The 20,854-nt window shown below is 63.2% G+C and overlaps 5 protein-coding genes across 8 annotated transcripts in view; 2 read left to right on the top strand and 3 right to left on the bottom strand.

The window, feature by feature from the left end:
• The window catches only part of CTNND1 (catenin delta 1), a 31,364-nt gene extending 26,703 nt beyond the window's left edge, over positions 1-4,661 (bottom strand). The window contains 1 exon segment of the mRNA XM_055814543.1: positions 4,429-4,661. The gene's annotated coding sequence lies outside the window, so the exon portion shown is untranslated.
• Positions 4,662-11,205: 6,544 nt separating this feature from the next.
• Positions 11,206-14,236, top strand: BTBD18 (BTB domain containing 18). Its single transcript, XM_055813917.1, is given in 4 exon segments — positions 11,206-12,648; positions 13,065-13,201; positions 13,311-13,375; positions 13,377-14,236. Coding segments are annotated over 4 exon segments (1,068 nt in total). The 5' UTR covers positions 11,206-12,520; the 3' UTR covers positions 14,115-14,236.
• A 2-nt stretch (positions 14,237-14,238) lies between these two features.
• Positions 14,239-15,693, bottom strand: SELENOH (selenoprotein H). 3 transcript variants are annotated; one of them, XM_055813923.1, is made up of 5 exons: positions 15,444-15,693; positions 15,084-15,326; positions 14,840-14,985; positions 14,650-14,763; positions 14,239-14,424 (listed from the first exon to the last, which is right to left on the bottom strand). In XM_055813923.1, the coding sequence occupies exons 2-4, from the start codon at positions 15,224-15,226 to the stop codon at positions 14,663-14,665; spliced, it is 390 nt and encodes a 129-aa protein (XP_055669898.1). In that variant the 5' UTR covers positions 15,227-15,326; positions 15,444-15,693; the 3' UTR covers positions 14,239-14,424; positions 14,650-14,662. The 3 variants fall into 3 exon arrangements, with proteins under 3 accessions (XP_055669898.1, XP_055669897.1, XP_005244692.4); XM_055813922.1 differs by having other exon boundaries at positions 15,084-15,263; XM_005244635.4 differs by lacking the exon at positions 15,444-15,693 and having other exon boundaries at positions 15,084-15,431.
• A 138-nt stretch (positions 15,694-15,831) lies between these two features.
• On the bottom strand, positions 15,832-18,596 carry TMX2 (thioredoxin related transmembrane protein 2). 2 transcript variants are annotated; one of them, XM_055813920.1, is made up of 8 exons: positions 18,367-18,592; positions 17,713-17,773; positions 17,421-17,534; positions 16,965-17,041; positions 16,785-16,891; positions 16,613-16,678; positions 16,363-16,492; positions 15,832-16,228 (listed from the first exon to the last, which is right to left on the bottom strand). In XM_055813920.1, exons 1-8 carry the CDS (start codon positions 18,553-18,555, stop codon positions 16,082-16,084), a joined length of 891 nt encoding a protein of 296 aa, XP_055669895.1. In that variant the 5' UTR covers positions 18,556-18,592; the 3' UTR covers positions 15,832-16,081. The 2 variants fall into 2 exon arrangements, with proteins under 2 accessions (XP_055669895.1, XP_055669893.1); XM_055813918.1 differs by having other exon boundaries at positions 16,363-16,678; positions 18,367-18,596.
• An 83-nt stretch (positions 18,597-18,679) lies between these two features.
• MED19 (mediator complex subunit 19) lies at positions 18,680-20,486 on the top strand. Its single transcript, XM_055813921.1, has 5 exons — positions 18,680-19,022; positions 19,339-19,595; positions 19,683-19,779; positions 19,869-19,963; positions 20,120-20,486. The coding sequence occupies exons 1-5, from the start codon at positions 18,695-18,697 to the stop codon at positions 20,186-20,188; spliced, it is 846 nt and encodes a 281-aa protein (XP_055669896.1). The 5' UTR covers positions 18,680-18,694; the 3' UTR covers positions 20,189-20,486.
• The last annotated feature ends 368 nt before the right edge of the window (positions 20,487-20,854 follow it).

Below are 20,854 nucleotides of genomic sequence, written 5' to 3'. Positions count from 1 at the left end.
AGGAGCTGGGAGCACCAGTGAGGAAGTGGCAGAGAGATTTAGGAGCTCTTCTCAGAAAAGACCAGCCCAAGCACCACACGAGACAACAGCAAGAGGGAAATGCATCAGTTGAGGACAGCAAGATGCTTTCCTCCTCCTGGCCAGAGTGGGAATCTCTTCTCTGTATTCATCTGCTCAGCAGACATCCAGCTCCTACACTGGGCCACTCATCCCAGGTGACCACTCTCCCACCCAGGAGATGCTTCTGCAGTTGCAAAAGCCTCGCAAGGCAAGAGCGGAGAGCAACTCCTCTTGCTGCCTACTCCTCCACAACATCTCAGCCACCTTCCACTCCTGTCATGACACAGGCTGCCCTCCTCCACGCTGCCGGCTCTCAAGGAACCTGCCCCTGCTGCTACTGCTCACACTGCTTCCAGGTTCCCCGCGCCCACGAGGGGCCAGCAGCAGGAAGCTGGTGAACTTTGAGCAGCATTTGCTGTAACTGGGGCCAACGCCCAGAGAAGCAGAAGGCAGGGCTGGGATGGAGACACAGCTCCTGCCCTCACACACGTTAGCCCAGCACACAGTTACCACCAGAGCCAGAGCACCCAGGACCAGGCTGGAAGGAGATGCCCTCATACCAGTGCTGGAGCCACACTCCCATGACTGCACGCCACCCCAGCCAAGCTATAGGAGAGCTGTACCCAGGGCTCAGCCCCACTACCCTGACTTGCCCAGACCCTTCCCTGCTTGTGCTGGAAAGCCAGTCACTCCTGGCCTGGACAAGCAGCCCATCAAGACTGTTCTGTTAAGCACTGCAGCCAGCTGGGATGCCTGCATGCCGACTGACACCCCAGCGCACCCCTGCAGCCTCAAAACCACCCCCACCTCCCAGCACGACAAAAGGCCGGGGGGGTGGGGGGTGGTTTCACAGAATAAATCCTGCTCTCCCATTGGCACAAACATCTGGGCAACGAGCTGTTAAAACTAAACACGCAGGTGATGTGCTCAGCCTGGATCAGGCCACCAGACCCACACTGGCACAAGTATTTTGGCAGTGGGTAAGAGCTCTGCAGTGCAAAGTCACTGTGGACCTTCAGCACAAGGTTAAGGACACAGGGACAAGCTCCTGGACATCCGCTACTCCTCTGTCACTGCTTCCTTGCAGGGAAGCTCATCCCCCTGCAGGTGGGGGAAGCTGGCATGGAAGCTGCCTGCAGGGCAGCAGAGACTGCTCAGTTCCCACCTTGGCCCAAGGCCCACGCACACCGGTCATCCCCACTGCCAACCTCTGACCTATACCTGCTCTGAACTGGGAAAAGCAGATGGAAGCAAAGGTGAGGCGCCCTGGTTATGGGTTCACCTGTCCCAGAGCCACACCTGGCAGCTTGTGCTCCTTAGTCACCAGATTGCCCCCACACCCCACAGTTACCTCATCTCAGCCCTCTGCTCGCAACGAGTAAGCAATATCCCTCGTGGGGAAAACTCTTACTTCCTCCACAGGCAGGCAGGGACTGGGAGCAGTACTGCAGGACCACCACACAGCACTCGCTGCCACCTCGAAGCCCCCTCAGTGGGCTCTCACATGGCAACCCAACGGGACAAATTAATCCACAGGCCAGCCCCCATGCGCAGCAGTCCCTGCACAGGGCAAGCACAGGGACAGGCACGCCTGTGCTGAGCCAGCGGCAGCAGCAGGCAGAACAGCGCCAGCAGCCTTCCTGGGTGGCAAGGAAGGCTGATTAGCAACAAGCACAAGACAGGCAGGAGCCGGACAGACTCATCGGCCTGCTGCTGGGACTTTCCAGTACAAGACCTGGCTCTAAGAAACAGCTTCTCTCTGTGTGTCCCCCCCCCAAACAGCCTCCTCACATGGTAAGAAGCAAAGAGAAGGCTGTGGCCACCTTTGGGACCTCGAGGACTTTGGTCAAGAGCCCGTAAATCCAGCTCCTTTCCAACAGCCGCATGCCAAGTCGCATTCCTGCACTCTGTGCCAGAGGACAACCTCCTCCACTAGCCAAGCCCTGTGTCACACACGGAGGAGCTGCTTGAATCACCCAACAGGTTTGGGTTTCGTCACCACATCCCAGCAACACCTGTTGCCTTTTATGGACCCAAACCAGCCCCACAGTTCTGCTTCTCACAGCCAGCAGGGCAGGGACAGGGGAAAAAACGCCATGCTGCAGAGACCTGGGTTTTTAGAGCCAGGAAGACAGCTCTGTACTTCCCTGGAGACAGTACCACCACAGTCTTGGAAGAGGGCTCCATCCTTGCCAGCAGTAAATGACAGGCAGTTACAAGGGGTTGTTAGGAAAAGAAACCAAGACTTAACCAGCACTCTCCCCTGAAGTCAGACACGCTGGTAAGCTATTTTGAGAAGCCAACAGCCTCCCAGGCATGGTCCAAGCTATGCTATTATTTTCTGGGTGTCCTAAAGACACCCCCAGCACAGACACAATGGACCAAGGTCTTATCTTCATGCCAGAGGCTGCAGAAGGAAAAAGATGAGAGGCAATCCAGGGACAGACACGCTGGCTGCATGGTCTGGGCTGAACCATTCATCTGACTCCTAGCCCGTCTTTAGGGGAGGGATGGCTTCAAGGGCTCCTCAACCACAAAGATTGGGGCCTGACCTCCAAGTCGGAAGGGAGGAGGCTCACCCCTCCGCAGCAGCCCAGGCAAGCCCAGCGCGCGCCACTAAGCAAGCTTTCATCCTCCCACCCCTTCCAGGAAAGCTCCATGAAAGATTCCAGCAAATGCTGCACATAACAAAGGACAGTCGTTTGCATGCAACAGAGTCCCAGCCAAGTTCAATCAAGTGGAAGGAGAATAGTTTTTTTTAGAAACTGCCTTTTTTTTTCCTCTTTAGAGTGCACAAGTAAACACTGACAGGTAAGAGAACCTGCCTCAAGAAAAGCACTGGGAGCAGGCAAGGTAAACATGGGGAAGACTAACAATTCCTCTGCTCATGCTCTTCCCAGCCCATGGCTTCCTGCAGGCCTGGGGGACGCTGCCCTGCTCCTCCAGCAAGGGCCCCGGCAGGCGCTGCACGCACAAGAGTGCACACTGCGGGCACTGGAGACAAGAGTCTATGAGTCACCAGCCAGCCACCCACCCACCCACACCTCACCACATCCAGGAGACCTTCTCAGAGAAGAAAGAGCAAGGCACAGGAATGAAAGTTTCAAATACAGGATCATTGACTACGGGATTCCCAACACAACCGGGTCCTGGAGGTGCTGAGCTTTCCCTGCTCCCTACAAAGCCGAGGACAAGCCTGTCCTAACTCCACACCAAGAACTGGGCAGCCAAGTCCAAAAGCATCCGCACAGCACAGGGGGGACGTCAGGTGGAACCGCAGGAAGCTGTAGCTGGACACCACCACGAGGCTCCACACGCACCTTAGGTGCTCGCCTCCGGCTGAGCAGGGGCCAGGCAGAAGCCCCCGCAAGCCTGGGTGCCACAGCCCTGCGGCCCAGCCCCCGCTCAGCCTTCGGCCCGACCGCAGGTCCAGACGGCGCGCCGGTACCCCCCGGCCTCACCCGATCCCCGGAAGCGCCCGGGCACCGAGCCGTTGCCCCCCGCCCCGACAATCGGAGGAAGCTTTGTTGTGCGGGCTCCCGCCCTAAGGCCCAGGGGCACAGCGGAGGTGTCCCTGCCGCGCCCCCCCGCAGATGCCACCAGCCCTCAGGACCGAGGGCCACCGCAGCTTTTGCTCCAAGCCAAGCCCCTTCTCCGAGGGCTCCCGCTGATCCGCCGCTCCGCCGGACGGCCCTACCCGGCGGCTGCCCCGTTACCGCGCCCTGCGGCGGGCGGCCGCCTGCCCCACCCGCACGCTTCGCCCGCCCTGGGCACACCGGCCCCCGCCAGAACAAAGGCGCGGACAAGGGCGCACCGGGGGCCGGGCCCGCCCGCGGCCGGGCGGCAGGGAACCCGGGACAGGGCCGGAGCCCCGGCGAGGACCCCGCGGTGGGGCCGAGAGCCAGCCGCCCGCACAAAGGGAGGCGGAGGGGCCCCCGCCGGTGCCGGCCGTGGGAAGCTGGCACACGGGCTGCCTTTGTTCCGGGATGGGAGAGCGGCGGGGGCGGCGAGCCGGCACCGGGCGGGGAGCGGAGCGGGGCGGCCGCCCGGCCCAGCCGCCTTTGTGTCGCTGCCCGCGGGCTCCCGGCGGGCCGGGCCCCGCCAGCGCCCCGGCCGGTCCCGCGGGGCGCAGCCCCGCCTGGCACCCCCGCCCCCGGGCGGCAGCCGCCGGCCTCCGGGGCCCCGGCGCCGACCGGCCCCGGCAGCGGAGCAGCGGCCGGGCGCCGACCCCGCCGAGAGGGCCGCGGGGAGGGCGCCGGCCGCCCCGCCCCCCCATCCCGCCGCGAGGGCGTGGGGCGCCCGGCAGGCGCCAGCCCGCACCGGCCTCCCCCGGCAGGCGGCGGCGGCGCCGCCGAGAGCGAGACTCACCGTGGCCGGGCTCCTCGGCGGGCGGGGGGGGGAGGGTGGGCGGTCCCTCCCCACGGTGGCAGCACGGCCGCCCGGCCCGCTCCTCGGGGACCCGCCGCTTCGGCGAGGCGAGAGGCGCGGCGCCGGGCGAGGGGTGGGGGTCCGGCGGCGCGGGCCGGGGCGGGCGCAGCGGAGCGAGGTCGGGCCTGGCCGCGCCGTGCGCCCCGCGCCGCTCCCGCACCTAAAATGGAAGTTGCTCCGGAGGGGCGGGGCGGCTCCGCCCCCTGTCGTCAGCGCCCCCCGCGCCAGCCGTGGGCGGAGCGCGGGGCCGCACGGACTGGCCATGGCGGCCGCCGCAGGGGGGCGGCCCTGGGGGTCTGCCCCGGGTGGGGTCTGTGCCCCGTGGGGTCTGTCCTGGGGCAGTCCATCACCCTGGGCGCTGCCCCAGGGGACACGGTCCCCAGGCAGGGGTCTGCCCTCCGGTGGGATCCACCTCCAGGGAGGCTGCCCCGGGGAATCCCATCGGCGGGGCTGAGCTGCTCCCCAGGCTCGGGGTCTGCCACTGGGGTCGGGGGGTGAGGAGCTCTGGGGACAGCCCAGCCCCTCCAGAGCAGAGCCCCCTCCCCGGGCTGTCCTGCCAGAGCCAGGGGGAGACATGGGACTTCATCCGGGGTGGCATTTGTCCAGCAGCAGGACTCTGCGGGGGGGCTGCGGGCCCACCCCGGGGGTCACCTCGTCCCTCTGGCTCCCGAGGGCCGGTGCTGGGTGCAGCCCTGCCAACGCTCGCCCCGGGGGAGCACCCGAGCCCCCCAGCTGGCCCTTGAACCCAGGAGCTTGTCCCAGGTGGATTCTGTCCTGCGGTATGTCCCCTGGGCTCCTGCACCGGCAACTGCTGGTGGGGTGACACAGCCGGTGGCCAGGGAGAAATACGCTGTCAGTCAGTCTAGCCGGGGGCAGGGGGGGCCTGAAGACCCCACTGAGGGGAGCATGACTGATTCTGGGAGGCCTGTCCTGTGGCCAAGGCCACATGGACAGCCAAAGGGCTGCAGGCGCCGGGGGGGGCCTCGTGTGAGCGCATGACAGCACCGATGAGACGGATTGCTGCGGCGGGGAGGGTGCAGGGGGCTGCATTAACGGTGCCTGTCACAGTGGACAGAAACAGCAAGGCAGCCGGGCAAAGTGATCCTGCTCCGTCCGACTTCCACAGCACTAAATGAAACGGTGCTGCCATCCCTGCTGGCACGCAGAAATAGCAGGAGGGGACCTGGGAGGGGGCGGGGGGGGGGGCAGGAAATCTAAAAGTGAAGTTTTGCAATCGCAACTAATCCCACCAGGGAAACATAACTGCAGAGTGAGCAGCAAGCACCCTGCGAGGAAGCAGCACCACGTCCCCAGGCCTGCCGCTGCCACTCCACGGCCACAGGGTCAGAGCTGAGCTCGGGCAGGCAGGTGGCAGGTGCTGCGTGCACGCTTGCACCTGCACCCCGGTGGTGGAGCATTCCCCCTTCCCCGGGGGGGTGAGGAAGTGGTGCAGAGCCTGCCCCTTCCCACCCTCCCTGCTGCTCACCCGGCAGAAGTGCTGATCCAGGTCTCCTGAAGGCGAATCTCTGGCCCTGGCTGGTGGGATCCAGGCGCTGGGGACAATCCTGCTGGCCTCCTGACTACCAAGCTGTTAGTAAGATAACGATGAGAGGAAAAGAGCTGAATAAGGTTTTGGGTGGGGATGGGTGATTCTAGGGGTAAATATGGGTGGGTTGCTCAGTGAGGTCAGGAGGAGGGGGGACAGGCCACTGCAGCCTGCGAATGTTTGGAGAAGGTAATCCCCTAGCTGGGGTGGTGTTTGCTAAGGGTGGCACAAAAAGGTACAATGAGGAGAAATGGGATTCAGTGCATGTGAAGGGCGTGTTTAGGGAGACCCCCAAACTCTCCCTGATGTTTGATTTGTAAAATAGATCGCCCAGCCCGCTGGCTGTGAAGAGCAGAGAGAGCTGGCCTTTACCCCTCCCCTCCATCCCACAGCAGGGAACTGGGACCTTCTCCCTGTGTCCCTCCATCCTGGTTGTCACCCAGAATGCTGGGACCCCTCCCAGCCCTGTGGTCGAGTGAGAGCAGCTCCTGGATCTCAAATACTCCTCAGCTGCCCTCCCCTCCTCTTCACCCACACAAGAAGGAAGGTGGACGCGTCCCCCGCATCCTGGGGACAAGGAGGGAGAAGAGGTGCTCTCGCAGTTCATTCTGGGAAGAGAAGTCCTCACCTGCCAGTCCCAGGGATCTCTGACAGCTCCGAAGGGACAGCTCTCCCCCAGGGAAAAAGCACCACAGACACCTTGCTCCTCCAACCCAGCACCGGCTGCCACGACACGTCCACAACTGCCCAAGTTGTTTGGACAACAGGCTGTCGGTGGGGCGCACACGTGGGCCCAGCGTGCTCACACAAACCCACTGCTCTTGGTTGAAAGCAGCACGAAATCTGTGGCGCTGGCATGTGGGAATCACCAGATGGGTCTGTTCCACATCAGCTGGCAAATAATTTCAGCCCACAAGTGGATTCCAAGCATGGCCCCCGGTGACTCTCCTCACCCTCCCCTATTACCACCTGAATTATCTGGCCTCCCTGCCCCACCCCAGGGAAGGTGGGTGGCCAAGAGCAGGGCATGCAAGCCATGCTAAGGCTTCACTCGTGCCTAAAAGTGTAGGAGATGCAGGCAGGACGCCCAAGGCGTGGCAGGGGACAGTGCCCAGCAGGTGGCTGCTCTTGACACTGAACACTGGCAACAGGTAAGTGGCCACCGGTGCAAAAAGCACAGGGCAGCCTTCTGCTGTGCCTGGCGTGTGGCCACGTTGTTGCTATTTCGACCAGCCCAGAAATTTAACAACCTTTAAAGTCTTCAGTTTCTTCAAAGATTAAACACACTGTTGAGAACACTCCTCTGCTGGCTCCGAGCTGGAGGTGGAGTCGGGTCTCTTTGAAGCTGAGCGAGTGCCTCTTGTCCCCAGGGCTGCAGGATGGAGCTGGACAGGGTCTATCAGTGCAATGTCAGCTCCAACTCCTGATTCAGCCGTGCCCCGGAACACCCAGTAATGCAGGCTTACTTTTGAAGGCAGGCTGAACCCTGATCCTCTGGCTTCGGCTCACCCAGCAGCAGATCATGCTCTTGTTTGAATATAACTACTGCGGCAGAGGAGTCTGCCCCACTTCTTCCTGGGAAGGAGGGATGTGTTACTAGCATGGGAAAATTTGCCCTCCTTTACAGTAATTACATGTAATAACATCTTGCATGTCCCCTGTCATCCTACAGCGCTGCTGGTGCCTTATCCAGATGAGACGCTCAGAAAACGCAGCTACCACCGGAACAGAGCAACACGACTTGTTTACAAGAGAGATCAGTACTGCTCGGCAGTGGAGGACAGGAGGAAGGGGAGGCTGCTGTCGCCAGGTCCAGCGCAGGCGGTTCAGAGAGATGGCCTGCATTGTTCTAAATCAGGATAACGAGGCACTTCCGCAGCCCCTTTCCTCTGGGAATCCCAACAGGTTGTTGTCTTCCCCCTGCACAAGGGGAAGCGTGGCACCAGGGGGGTGAACCGACTCATCTGTCGGACGCCAGTGTTAAAAGGGTGGGGGGAAGCTGGGGCTGCCAGAGCTTTTCAGCCCTAATGCGAAGATGCCACGCAAAAAAGCAAGTCCACAGTCCACACCGACACCTTCCCAGAGCAGCGTCTGGCAGCTCCACATGCTCGCCATGGCATTGAGTCAGAGGAAAGCGAGACATCTGCCTCCTGCCCACTGCCTGCTGTGCCCAGCTCTCCCGTGCCTACCCTGCACACCGGCCCACTGTTAGCCTTTGACGTCTGACCTCGCTGCATGCCATCGCACTCCTGAACTGTCAAATTCCTATTACACCTTTTGCTCAAATGTGCAAATGTTTTAATTTTTAATTAATAATATATTTTGTTACATTTTTTTACATTATTTACAACAAAATAAATAAAAAAAAATTACTGAAGCGTGCACAGAAATTAATAAATTTTTTTTACATTTTTTTACATTACTTACAACAAAATAAATTAAAAAAATAAATGACTGAAGTGTGCAGAGAAATCTCCTTCCCTCCCAGCCCTGCCGTGATCTACCACTACTTACAACCTCGTCTTCCTCTCCACCTCTAGCTCTTTTCCCAGCCATGGACCCCTGCCTTCATCCTTCCCCTTCTGTGACAGCTGCAGCAAAGTGTGAGCTACCTCCCAAGAACAGGGCAACAGAGGCGGCTCCTTTGCTGCAGTGTAGCAACAAAAGCAAAAGGGGACCTCACTGGAAAACAGTCATGGCTGTCAGTGAGACCCAAGGCAGGAATTTCCATTCTCCTAAAGAAACCAGCTAAGAATCTGCTGGTTTGCAGCCTTGGGAAGACATGACTTGTCCTGTGGGGAGGCCTCTCTTCCCTCTTCAGAGAGAGCCTGGATAACCAGCGCACATTTAGGCTACCTCCAGGCTAAGCTACCTTCCCTTCTCCTCCCCAGTGAATCCCACCAGGAGATAAACCTGGCTTGACATACCTGATCCACTGAGTCACTGAGGGCTGTGCCCAGCAGCCCACCAAGGACAGGTGCCAGAGTCCCCACCTCAGTAATGCAGGGGCTGTGCCTCAGGTAACCAGCTTCTGAACACCAGAAGGTGGACAGAAGGGTTCACGGTCCTACATGTTTTGCTGGGGTGGCAGCGAGAGCTACTGTCACATTCTTTTCAGCCAGCAGATTCTGGCAGCAAATATGGTCACCAGTCTTTAACGAGAGGGGTCAACGGAACAAAAAGCTATCAGTGCTTTTTCCAGCATAGATTGTTTGGCTTTGGGTACTAGTAAAAGTTACATTCATAAAAGGCCTCTTTTGTGCATCTACAGTGGGGGTGTTTGCTGGTATTGCCAGATCAAATCTCAGTGAATTTTAGGGGCAGACAAGGCTATTGGCGAGGAGGGAGAGGCAGCACACGCAGCTGCCGGGGGTGCAGCGGAGAAGTGGGCTTTGCGTGACAGGGATTAGCATTGTTGCCGCTGTGAAATACTAAAACAGCCTGAAAGCAAGGGGCCTGTTGTCTGCGCGGGGCCCAGGGTGGTGTGTCGCTGCCCGAAAGCAGTTCCATGGCCCTGCTAGGGCAGTGTGCCCTCCAGACAGACTGAGCCTGACTCACAGGCAGTCCATCCCACCGGCAGGCCTGCAGGCTTTTCCACCACCCTGTGCCCACTGCGTGCTCTGTCCTAGTCCCAGGAAATGTGGCTGACACCCTTTCCCACAGCCGCCACTGGGGCTCCGGTCCCACTCACTGTCACAGGACACACCAGGCTGTCCATGGGGTGACTGTTCCAGGCTCTGCAAGGCATCGGCATCCCATTAGCAGAGGAGTATCTGTGCCACATTCCACCTAAAAAACACTTTCTGTAGGCCAGGGAAGCTCACATGGCAAGGGTGGACTCTGGCCTTGCACAGGAGCACACGTGGGAGCTGTTTTGCGCAGCGTGAGCCTAACTAATGCCTCCAGAGCTGAGGGACTTTGTCCCTCCTGTCATCTATCAGCTCAAGAGCCCATGGGGCCTCCAAACCCCCTGTGCTCTCCACCAGGGGTGCAGGGTGTGTGCTCCCCCTTCACCCAAGGAGGTGGCTGCAGCAACCAGCTCTCTGTTCCTCCTCCAGATAGAAGAGCCGCCGGTCACCCTGAGCATGTCCCAGGACAGGGAGAGACATTGGGTTGCTTGCCCTTTTATCAGCCCAGCCTCTGGGATGACCTCAGGAGTGGGAAGAGGGACACAAAGGGGAGGGAAGAGCCCAGTTCTGCCTTGGTCTCCTCCCTGGGGTGGACAAGCAAATGCAGCTCTTTCCTCCACAGCTTGAGCAAGGTGACCGGGTGAACGCCTTGGCCTCTGCTCCTAGCCTGGGAGGGGATTTCTCAAGCCACATGAAAGGGAGGAGAGCAGACGCCAGGCATTTCTCCCCTCTTGATGACTGGTGCTTCTGGTGAAGAAAAGTGAGGGCAGGTGTTCTGTTTCCCTTTGCAGCAGGGCTGCAGAGGCACAGGGGATGGGAGTGGGTTCTGTCCCCGAGCCAGCACCAAAGATTCAGGCTTTCCAGTAGTTGGGACATTGCCTCTCATCTGCTGATTGCGAGGGTAAGTCCTCTGAATCAGCACCTTGGGATTTTGTAATTTCACTTCACTCTGCCTCTGTGTCTTTCCTTTGACATCTCTGCCCCACCTGGCTGACCAGGCTGGAAGGTGATTTCCACTGCTGATGTCCCTCCACCTGCAGGCTCCCTGTCAGAGCATCTGCTTGCACCACAGCCTTGGCTGGAGAGGAAGGGGGTTTCTTCTCAGCTTTGCTTTTGATCCCTGCTCAATAAACTCCCCTTCTCCTTACTCTGCTGTCTCAGCGTGGCTGGGGCACGACAGAAAATATTACTCAGTAGAGTGGAAGTCAAGACAGCCCACCATGTCCCAGGGCCAGTTATGTCTCTTCTGTAGGGTTGCAGAGGTCTTCTCTGAAGCTGAAAGTGCTTCCCATGGGGAATTTTCCAGGGACGGGACCAAGGGTGCAGGGGCTGACATAGACCCGCAGGTGGATCACCAGGCTGGGGTTGGATTTAAAAACATGATGCAGAGGTAGCTGGGTTCTGGAATCTGCAGGCAGACCCCTCAGTCAGCATCTGGATCCATCTGCTCCCGGTGAATTTAAGCTTTCCAACTGACAGCTCGGATCACTGTAATTCCAAAAGATTGTGAGGGGTGAGGGAGGAAACATCTCTATTTTTCTTCTATTTTTATGAGCATATGATAGCACTTTGATACAAAATTACTTGTTTTGCTGTATCCCTTGGTATTTAGGGCCAGGCTCCAAACCACCCGAGGTCAATGGAAAGACTGCCACTAACCTCAGCAGCCACTGGCCCAGACCCATCATCAGGCACTTTCTTTCTTGGTTTGCATCCATTTTGCATGCAGCAAAAACGGAGAAAAGAAAAAACCACCCTCACATGTCAGATCTATCTGCAAAGCCATGGAAAGTATCAGGGGATGATACCGCATTTGAAAACTTTATAGGTTAAAATCTACAGCGTCATCTAGACTCCTATTCTTCTGCAGCGCCTGAAATTTCCACCCACTTTGGTTGTTTTTAAGAACAGCTAGTATCTCCAGGCAATCAGGCTGGGATTATTATAATTGTTGTTCGTGTGTGTGGAGTGACTGACGCAGATGTTTTTACAATGGATGCTTTATAAAATGACAAAATACTTTCAAACTAAGTAGGCAGCATCGTTTGCATGAAGGACAGCTTCCCAAGCACCCACTATCAATCTTCCCCTTCAGAAGCCTGCTGTGTGTATGCCCCACTCCTCCCAAAAGGCGTCAGCGAGCCGCGAAAACACCATTTCTCACACACAGGGCCACAGTAGATTTTGAAAACCTGAAACAAGGCCCGGCGCAGGGCTCTGAGCTGACCAACCCCAGCACCCGCATTGCCAGAAGAGCTGCTTTGCAGACAGCACGCTCCCCAGTCACTTATCCTGCATGCTTCAGTGCCACAGCGCCAGCGACCATGAGCAGCATGGCGCTCCCACCTCGCGTTGTGGCCTGGCAGCCTTGCCTGTGGGCCTGCAGAGCAAGGGTGAAGGCTGGACGGGCCAGGCTGATGCCCACGCCCCTGCCCTGCAGGGTGGTGGCGGGAGGGCGTGGGGCAGCCTGTGGCACGGTGTTGTGCCCACAGCACGGTGTCGGGCCTGTGGGTCGGTGTCGGGCCTGTGGCCTGCCACCTCACATGCTCCAAAGCCCAGGGGCTGCCTGCAGCAAAGGCCTGAGCTGAACGCCATGTTGCAGTAGGCCATGAGCCTTCTCTGCCAGGCTTCCGGCCGGCACAGAGGAGGGCAAAGGGGGATGGCCAGGGTCACAGCAGGAGTGCGGCGGGGGGGGGGGGGAGGGCTCTGCTAGGCTCCCGGGCGTGCAGGCCGCAGCCCCGCGATGCCGGCCCTGCCATAGCGGCACACCGCCCCTCCCCGCCCGGTCCCGCCCTCACGCCCTTCCTGCCGCTAGCCCCATTGGCTGGCGGGGCGCGATTGGCTGCCGGGTGGGCCAATGGAGGCTGCCGCTGGGCGGGGCGAGCGGCGAGGACACGCCAGACGTTGGGCGCGAGGCACGCACGTGCTGCGCGGCAGGGGACCACGAGTGGCCGACCCTCCTCGGCAGACCCTCCTCGGCGGCAGGTTCGCGGCGGGCCCGGGGCTGCCCGCCCACAGCGGGGGGAAGGGGGGCGAGGGCCCAAACCCCCGCCCACCGGGTTCCCCCCGGCGGAGCGCCGCGGGTGGCGCCCCCTGGCGGACCAGCGGAACCCCGGGGGTTTCCCGGTCCGGTGGCTACACGTGGCCGGTGCCCGGGCCCGTGGGGTGCCACACGGGCACTGCATGGGTGCACAGGCTGCCCGGTGCTGTGTGCAGGCATTGCAGGGTGATGGTGCAGCAGTGCTGACTGTTGCACAGCTGCACGGGCGCTGCAAAACATGCCTCCGCCCATGCTCCTCTGCAGGCCCCACTACATCCTGGTCCCAAACCATTCTGGCCAGTCCACTACGGGGATGGTGAGTGCTGGTCCCGGGTCCCCAGCTCTGCGCTGTCCCCCACAGGGTGCCCATGGGCTCTCCATCAGCCACCCCGAGGCTGCTCTACCGCAGCACCCGCCTGCTCCGCAAAGCCTTCCAGCAGCTCCACCAGCAGCAGCAGCGAGGGGATGTTTTCTGCGATGCAGTCCTGCAGGCTGAAGGTGAGCAGGCAGCATGGCTCAGGGAACTGGGGGGCCAGGAGCCGCAACCTCCAGGAAGGGCAGCCAGGGCTTTGGGGTGGTGACGGCCACTGCACTGTTGGCTTTGCAGGCGAGGCAGTGGTGGCCCACTGCTGCGTCCTCTCCGTCTGCAGCCCCTTCTTCATGGAGCAGCTGGGCCAGAAGCTGCCCCCCCCAGGGTTGCAGGGTGGTGCTGGAGCTGGGGGGGCTGAAGATCGGGGCACTGCGCAAGCTGGTGCACTTCCTCTACACCGCTGAGCTGGAGGCCACACAGGAGGAGGTGCAGGAGGTGCTGGCAGCTGCCCGCCACCTTCGTGTCACTGAGCTCGAGTCCCTGGAGCTCCGGGAGGGACGCCTGGTCAGGCTGGGACCCCAGCGGCAGCTCAATCGCTCCTGCCTGCGCGCCCCCCAGCATGTCTCCCCCGTGACAGTGGGTCACAGGGCTGAGCCCAGGGTCAATGCCGTCCCCCCGTGTGAGGGGCCACGCACTCAGGGGACCGTGCAGCCCAGCTCCGTGGGGCGGATGAAACTGCGAAAGGTGGAGAGCTGGGGGTGCTGGGAGGTGGTGCAGGAGAGGCAGCCCCCCACCGTGCCCAGCACGGTGGCAGTGAGTGACAAGGGGCTGACGGAACCGCAGCCACCCCTGCACGCAGGTGCACTGGGGCAAGCAGGTGGGCACTCTCCCCCACGGCGGGCCTGGAGGAAGCAGGGCCAGGTGCCTCCCCCACCCCAGCAGGGCTGCAGGCAAGCGGTGCCTCTGGGGGACCCCCTGGGGGACTCCGATGAGGAGGAGGTGGATGTAGGGACAGTGGAGCCATGCCTGCCCCCCAGCACTGTCTGTGTCTGGCCCTGTCCCTCATCCGAGTCAGATGAGGAGGTGGATGTCCTCACCTAGGGGGGGGCTGGTGCTGCTGCCTGCCCTCAGGGCAATGTGGCAGAGCTGCCCTCACCCCAGGCCCAGAGGCTGCAGCAGCCCCGGGCTACATGGCGTTGAAATAAAGTGTTAGCACTGGTGGAGCTTCGCTGTGGGCTGCCAAGCTTTATTGGGGAATTTGGGGGGGACGCAGGGGGATGCAGGGGCTCCGGCAGTGGCTGCTTGCGGCAGAGCTGCAGCATCGGAGACGGGACTGGGGCTTTCGGGTGTGCCCCACTTCATCTCGCCTCTTCATAGATGCTCACAACCGCAGGTGCCAGTGCCGGCTTGGCTGTGGGGAGGGTGGTGGTGCGTGGTTCCTGTTCTCATCCCATCCTTGTCCCCATCCTGTCCCACTCTTCTCCCTGTCCCATCCCCGTCTCCATCCCATCCCATCGCAGTCCCATCCTGCCCCTGTCCCCATCATGTCCCATCCCTGTTCCCATCCCATCTCATCTTTGTCCCCATCCCGCCTCTGTCCCCCATCCCATCCTGTCCCTCTCCTGTCCCCACGCACCTGGCTGCCACCTCTATGCCAAGCTGCTCTTCAGGGCTTCCACCACGGCCTCCGGCTGGGGGAACTTCAGCTTGCGCGGCGGCCCCTTCTTGATGCCACTCCACAGCTCCACGGCTGGGGAGGGCAAGGGGGGACAGGTCAGGGGTGCCAGGGGTCCCCCCGCCCCCCCACCCCCGGCCCTGGCACTCACTGCTGCCATCCTCCTTCACCAGGGACACCTCGAAGCTGTTCCTGCGCGGCTGCCGGGGGTTGATGTCCACGGGGAGGTGGGCTACGGCCCCGCGCAGGGCCTCACTCACCGCCGCCGCCGTGCGCCCGAACACCCGTCAGCTCTTGCTGGGAGGAGCACAGGGCAGGGGGGTCAGCACCTGGGGAAGGGGCTCCGCACCCCGGGGGTGGGTCGGCACCCCGCGAGGGCACCCCGCCTGGCTCACCAGTGCTCGATGACGACGCGGGGGCCCGTGACCCCCGGGCTGCCCTCGTCCTGGGCGCGCAGCCGCTTCTGCGGGGCTGCAGCCTGCTCCAGTGCCTCGGCCGGCGGCTGCCGGGCCCCGCGCTTCCTGCCGCGGGAAGCCATCCTGCGGAGAGCCCGGGGCCGCGCTGCGGGGCGCCCGCTGCGGGGCGCGGGGGGGAAGCAGTGACGAGGCTCCGCAGGGGGAACGAGACCGGGGCACCCACTGAGGGGGGGTGAAAGGGGGGCGCCCACCGGGGTCCCGCCACGTAGGGTGATGCGGTGTCCCCAGAAACCCCGCCGTGAGGGGGGGGAGGGGAGGAACCGAACCCGCGCCTCCTACCTGCCGCGCCGCGTGCCGGACTGGGGCGCTGCGCCGGGCTGTGCCCTAAGGTGAGCCGCAGGAGGGGGGCGGCGGGGGGCGGCAGGAGGCTATCACCGCTGAACGGCACCCGGAGCCCGCGGGAACCGGGAAGGCACCCCCATCCTCCCCCCGCCCGCCTCCGCGGGACCATCTGACCCTTCCCGGGGCAACGGCGAAGGGCCGGGCCGGCCCGCTGTTACCTCCGCCTCCCCCTCCCCGGCAGGGGCAGTGGTTCCGCCCGCGTGCCCCTTCCCGCCGTGCTGCCGGCGCAGGCGCGGCAGCCAACCAGCGCGCACAGCCCAGTCGCGCGCCGCCCGAAGCCCCGCCCCCAGCGCTCAGCCCCGGCCCCTCCACGGACACGGACACGGACACGGACGCGGAGCGTTTATTGTCAGCGATGAGGATGAGCGTTAACCGAAGGCGGGGTCTGTGCTAGTGCCCGTCCCCGCCTGCACCGGGGTCCTGCCCAGCGGGGCTTCCCCGCTCTCCCGGGACAGGGCCAGGACACGCCCCACGGAGCAGGCCGCAGGCAGGGCCGAGCGGGCGGGCAAGCCCTGCGGGGCCGGTGCCACCGGGGTGACGGTGACGCGACGATGGGTGATGACACAGGGCAGCTTCTACTTGTCCTTCTTGGTCTCCCCGTCGGGGTGCCTGGCAGCCGCCTGTTGAACAGAGGGCTCCTCGGGCCCCTCCTCCCGCGGCTTCGACTGCTTCTTGGCTTTCTGGTAAAGCTCGTTGAGGTTGAACTCCCGGATCACGTTTTCCTGCGGCCCAGAGACAGTGTTGGCACCCCCGGGGACCCCCGCAGCCCCTACCCTTCCCAGGTCACAGGCTGGCTGCCAATCCCCATCCTGCCCTGGGGTGCGGGGTGGGCAGCGGGCTGAAACATCCCACCCACCTCAGAGAAGGTCCAGGAGACAGCCCGACCCTTCTTGTCGATCTGTGGCCGGCGCATGGTCTCTGTCCCACCCTGGAAGAGGATGAGGGTGGGCAGCTGCTTTGTGAGGGGTGAGGTGCTGACCTTGTACCTGCGGTGGGAGGGGGAGAGGCTGATGGTGACCCTCTGGCAGCTGCAGCAGGGGGCTGGGGGCTCCCATGGACTCTGCCCCAGCACGGACCCCACCGCCCAGGCTGTCTTCCCACCAGACCTGGTGCTGACATCCGTGTACCGGCCGACATCCACCTTCCCGAAGTGCAACCCCGAGCAGTTGTACCTGGGGAGGATGGAGGGACATGGCTGCCAGTGCCACAGGTGACTGCAGGGCTGGGTGCAAGCCCTGGCCCCACGACTCACCAGGGCCCCCGGCAGGCGCCACTCACTTGAGAGAGAGGTCAGCAAAGATGGGGGCGAAGGACTGGCACTCGCTGGACCAGTTGGCAAAGAACTCGACGATCCAGGTCACCCGCTTGTCCCGCTCCAGCTCCTCCTGCAGCAGGGGTGTGGGGCTTAGCAGGGGACACAAGCACAGCCCGCCAGCACCCCCCTCAGGAGATACTCACATCTATAGTCTTGTCGCTGAAATACTTGATGTACTCGGGGCCCATGTAGAGGGGGGGCTTGCACGTCATCAGGAACACTGCAACAACAGCGGCCCTGAGCCCCCCCACCCCCCAGTGCCTGGAAGGCCCAGGATGGGTTTGGGATGAAGCTCCTCCTTTCCCAGAGCAGCCCAGGGGAACCACGGCAGAGTGAGCCCTGGGGCAGGCAGACTTCCTTGAGCCCTGCCTCACCCACTGCTGCCCCCAAGCCCGAGCCCACAGAAGCTCCTCACACCTGCAGCCCCCTCCAGCAACAAAGGCCAAAGGTCAACCCCACAGCAAGAGGGAGCTCTGGCTCATCCAGCCAGGTGGCACAGGGGACAGGTAGGGACGGCTGGTGCTAAGGGCAGGCCAAGCCATGCCAAGGAGGCACTGCTGCTGCCTCCAGTGCTCTGGGCTCCCCCTGGCAGATCTCACCTATGCAGAGCGTGAGGTAGAGCAGGCCCATACGGATGTCGAGGCGGAAGAAGAGGATGGCATTTGCCACTTTGCTGAACATGAAAATGTTCCCGATGTGCTGCTCCACAGTGACTGTGGAAGGGAAAGAGGGATAGAAGATGGGACCAGATCCCCCCAGAAGACAAGGCAGATCTTGAGGGAGGGCCAGATTTGGTCCTCCAGACCCCAATCCACTCAGCTTCTCAGGGAAGGTCCCTTAAGCAGCCCCACAGTCACCCAGGCCCACCCCGCAGCACAGGCCCCAACTCACTGGAGCGTCGGTTCTTCATCATCACGATGGCGCTGAGGAACATGAGGATCTCCACCTCCCGCTGGGACAGGAGAGATGGTGTGAGCAGGAGGCACCCGTGGGACCCTGCAGCCACAGCAGAGCCTGGGAGCGGCCACCAGTGCCAACCACAGCCCTACTGTCCTCCCATAGTCAGGCTGCTCCTGGCCCAGCCTGGCACTGGCATGAGTGGCTGTGCCAGGCCCTGCTGGCCCCAGCTCTCTGCCAGCTCCCTGCCTCCTCCTGCAGCTCCTTCCCCTCTGGATCTTGAGATGGAGACAGCAAGGAGGAGGCTGCCCCTGCCACAACAGGCACGGCCTCCCACCCTTGCCAGCACCTGAGGAGCCCTCAGCAGTGGGAGAGCATCGGCAGAGCAATGACAGCAGCTGCTGGGCTTCCCCCTCCCTCAGCTGGGCCGGCTGCAGCCCTAGCAGACAGCCGGGCACAGGGGCTCGGGGATGGGCAGCAGAGCCAGGTCAAGCCCGGCAGGCTGCACGAGTGGGAGGGGAGCCAGGCCCGCCCGGGGAACACCGGGGCGGGCACAGAGGGCGCAGGCATGGTGGGGGGGGAGCACGGGGAGGGGGCGGGCTCGGGCTCAGAGCGGGCCCGGGTCAGCGGCAGGCCGGGCCGCCTCACCCAGTCGAAGTCGCAGGGGTTGCCGTCCTCCCGCTGGGAGGGTAGCCCTTGGCAGAGCGGCGGGACCTTGCGGACGAGCAGGAAGGCGGTGGCGAGCAGGGCGGAGAGCGGGTAGTAGGGCCGCGCCAGCCAGCGGCACAGCCCCGGCACCGAGTACACCAGCGCCAGCAGCGGCGCCAGCACCGCCATCTTGCCCTCTGCTCAGCAGCTGCCGCACGGCCGCCCTGCTCCTATTGGCCCGCTCGTCTGCGGGAGGCGGAACGCCCTGCGGCCCCGCCGGCCAATAGCAAGCGGCGCTGCCCGGCGCTCCCCATACGGCGGCGGGCCAATGAGGGGGGAGGAGAGAAGCGCCCAATCAGAAGGCTGGGGCGGAGTCTCCCGTAGCAACGGGGGCAGTGGGCGGGGCCTGAGGGGTGCTCGGCCAATCGCGGCGGGGCGGCCCCGCGCGGGGCACGCCGGGAAGATGGAGAACTTCTCGGCGCTGTTCGGCGGGGCTGAGCCACCGCCTGCCGCCGCCGCCGCCCTGGGCTTTGGGCCCGCCAAGGCGCCGGGCGCCGGGGCCGCTCCGGCTCCCGCCTCCGCTGCGCCGCCGCCGGGCGAAGACGCGGCCCGCAAGGCCGCCGCCGGCCCCTTCTACTTGCTGCGGGAGCTGCCAGGTGCGGGGCGGGGCCGCGGGGCGGGGGCGGGAGTCGCACTCGGCCAATCGGCACGGCGGAGCTGGGGCGCGGTGGTGACTGGCCGCGCGACCGGCCAATGAGAGGAGAGAGTGGCGGACAGGGAGGCGTGAACTGACAGCACGACAGGCCAATGCGCGCGGGGGGGGGGGGCGGGGGCAAGCTGTTCGTTCTCGAGTGGGGAAGTGGGGCTGGGGCGAGGGTCCCGGGGCGGGGCCGGGGGGGTCCCCGACGGTGGGATGGAGCGGCCTGGCTGGGCGGCAGCACCACCCCATCTCCCCCCCCGCGGCGGGCGCAGGCACCACGGAGCTGACGGGCAGCACCAACCTGATCACGCACTACAACCTGGAGCACGCCTACAACAAGTTCTGCGGCAAGAAGGTGAAGGAGAAGCTCAGCAACTTCCTCCCCGACCTGCCCGGCATGATCGACCTGCCCGGCTCCCACGACAACAGCAGCCTGCGCTCCCTCATCGAGAAGCCCCCCATCTGTGGCAGCTCCTTCACCCCCCTCACTGGCACCATGCTGACGGGCTTCCGCCTCCACGCTGGCCCGGTGAGCCCGGGGCTGAGGGCTGGGGGGCGGCCCCTGGGGCAGGAGGTGCCCGGCCCCGCCTGACCAGCCCTGGTCTCCTCTCCCCAGCTGCCTGAACAGTGCCGGCTGATGCACATCCAGCCACCCAAGAAAAAGAACAAGCACAAGCACAAGCAGAGCCGCACCCAGGATCCTGTCCCCCCAGGTATGGGGCTGCGCTTCACCGCCGCAGCCGTCCCCTCTTCCCTTCAGCCCCGGGGAGGCCCAGCTCATCCAGCCCTCTCGTTTCTCCAGAAACCCCCTCAGACTCCGATCACAAGAAGAAAAAGAAGAAGAAAGAGGAGGATCCAGAACGGAAGAGGAAGAAGAAAGAAAAGAAGAAAAAGAAGGTGGGTGGGGAGAGCCGCGGCCTGATACCCAGCCTGTGCCCACCCTAGGGGCCGTCTGGCAGTCGCAGGGCCTGGAGCCAGCGCGCGGCCATTCCCCAGGGATGCTGCTGTCAAGCAGGAGGTCTCACGGGATACCTGTCTGTCCTTCCTCTGCAGAACCGGCACAGCCCGGAGCACCCAGGGGTGGGCGGCTCCCAGGCCAGCAGCAGCAGCAGCTTGCGGTGAGGCCATGCCGGCGCCGCCCCGGGAATCCCCCAGCCGGCGGGAACAGCCTTGACTGACCTGGGAGGGACTCATCCCTCTTGTGGCGCTCGGCACGGGGGCACGGGCTGGCCTGTCCCCCCACCCTGGCAGAGAGGACACCCCCACAGCCCCCCACTTGTGTCGTGCTGCCAACTGGGACCAGGGGACACGGACTGCTGGCACTGAGGTTGCCAACCTTGGCCTTTTATACCAACACAGCCCGGTGCATCAGGGCCTCTCCTTTTTAGTCACCTTTTGATTAAAGTCTCTGCTCTGAGGAGGGGCTGGTGGCAGTGGCTGCTGCAACCCTTGGCCGTTGTGGCGAGGCGAGGAGCTGAGACCGGGGGTGTCCGTGGGGCATGCGGGATCTGCGCTGCCCTGACACGCTGTGGCCTGGGATGGAGTATCATGGCCGAGCTCCCAGCCCGTCTCCTGCCCAAGCAAGGGTGAGGCGGGCTCCGACCTTGGCTCTGGCTGCTGGGCTGGGTTGAGGGACTCTCTGCTCCTCTGCCCATCACCTCCCGGGCCTGGCGAGGACAGGAGTGACCCTGGAGAGGCACCGTGTCGCTGTGCAGAAGCAGCTGCTGGCAGAGCACCCCAGCTGCTGTTGCAGGCACTGGGAGCTCCAGCAGCAGTCCTGGCATGACA

The sequence above is a fragment of the Falco peregrinus genome, chromosome 9 (genome assembly GCF_023634155.1).
Source record: "Falco peregrinus isolate bFalPer1 chromosome 9, bFalPer1.pri, whole genome shotgun sequence".
NCBI lineage: Eukaryota > Metazoa > Chordata > Aves > Falconiformes > Falconidae > Falco > Falco peregrinus.
The sequence above is the reverse complement of the archived record's forward strand: the minus strand, read 5'-3'. Positions and strand labels throughout refer to the sequence as shown.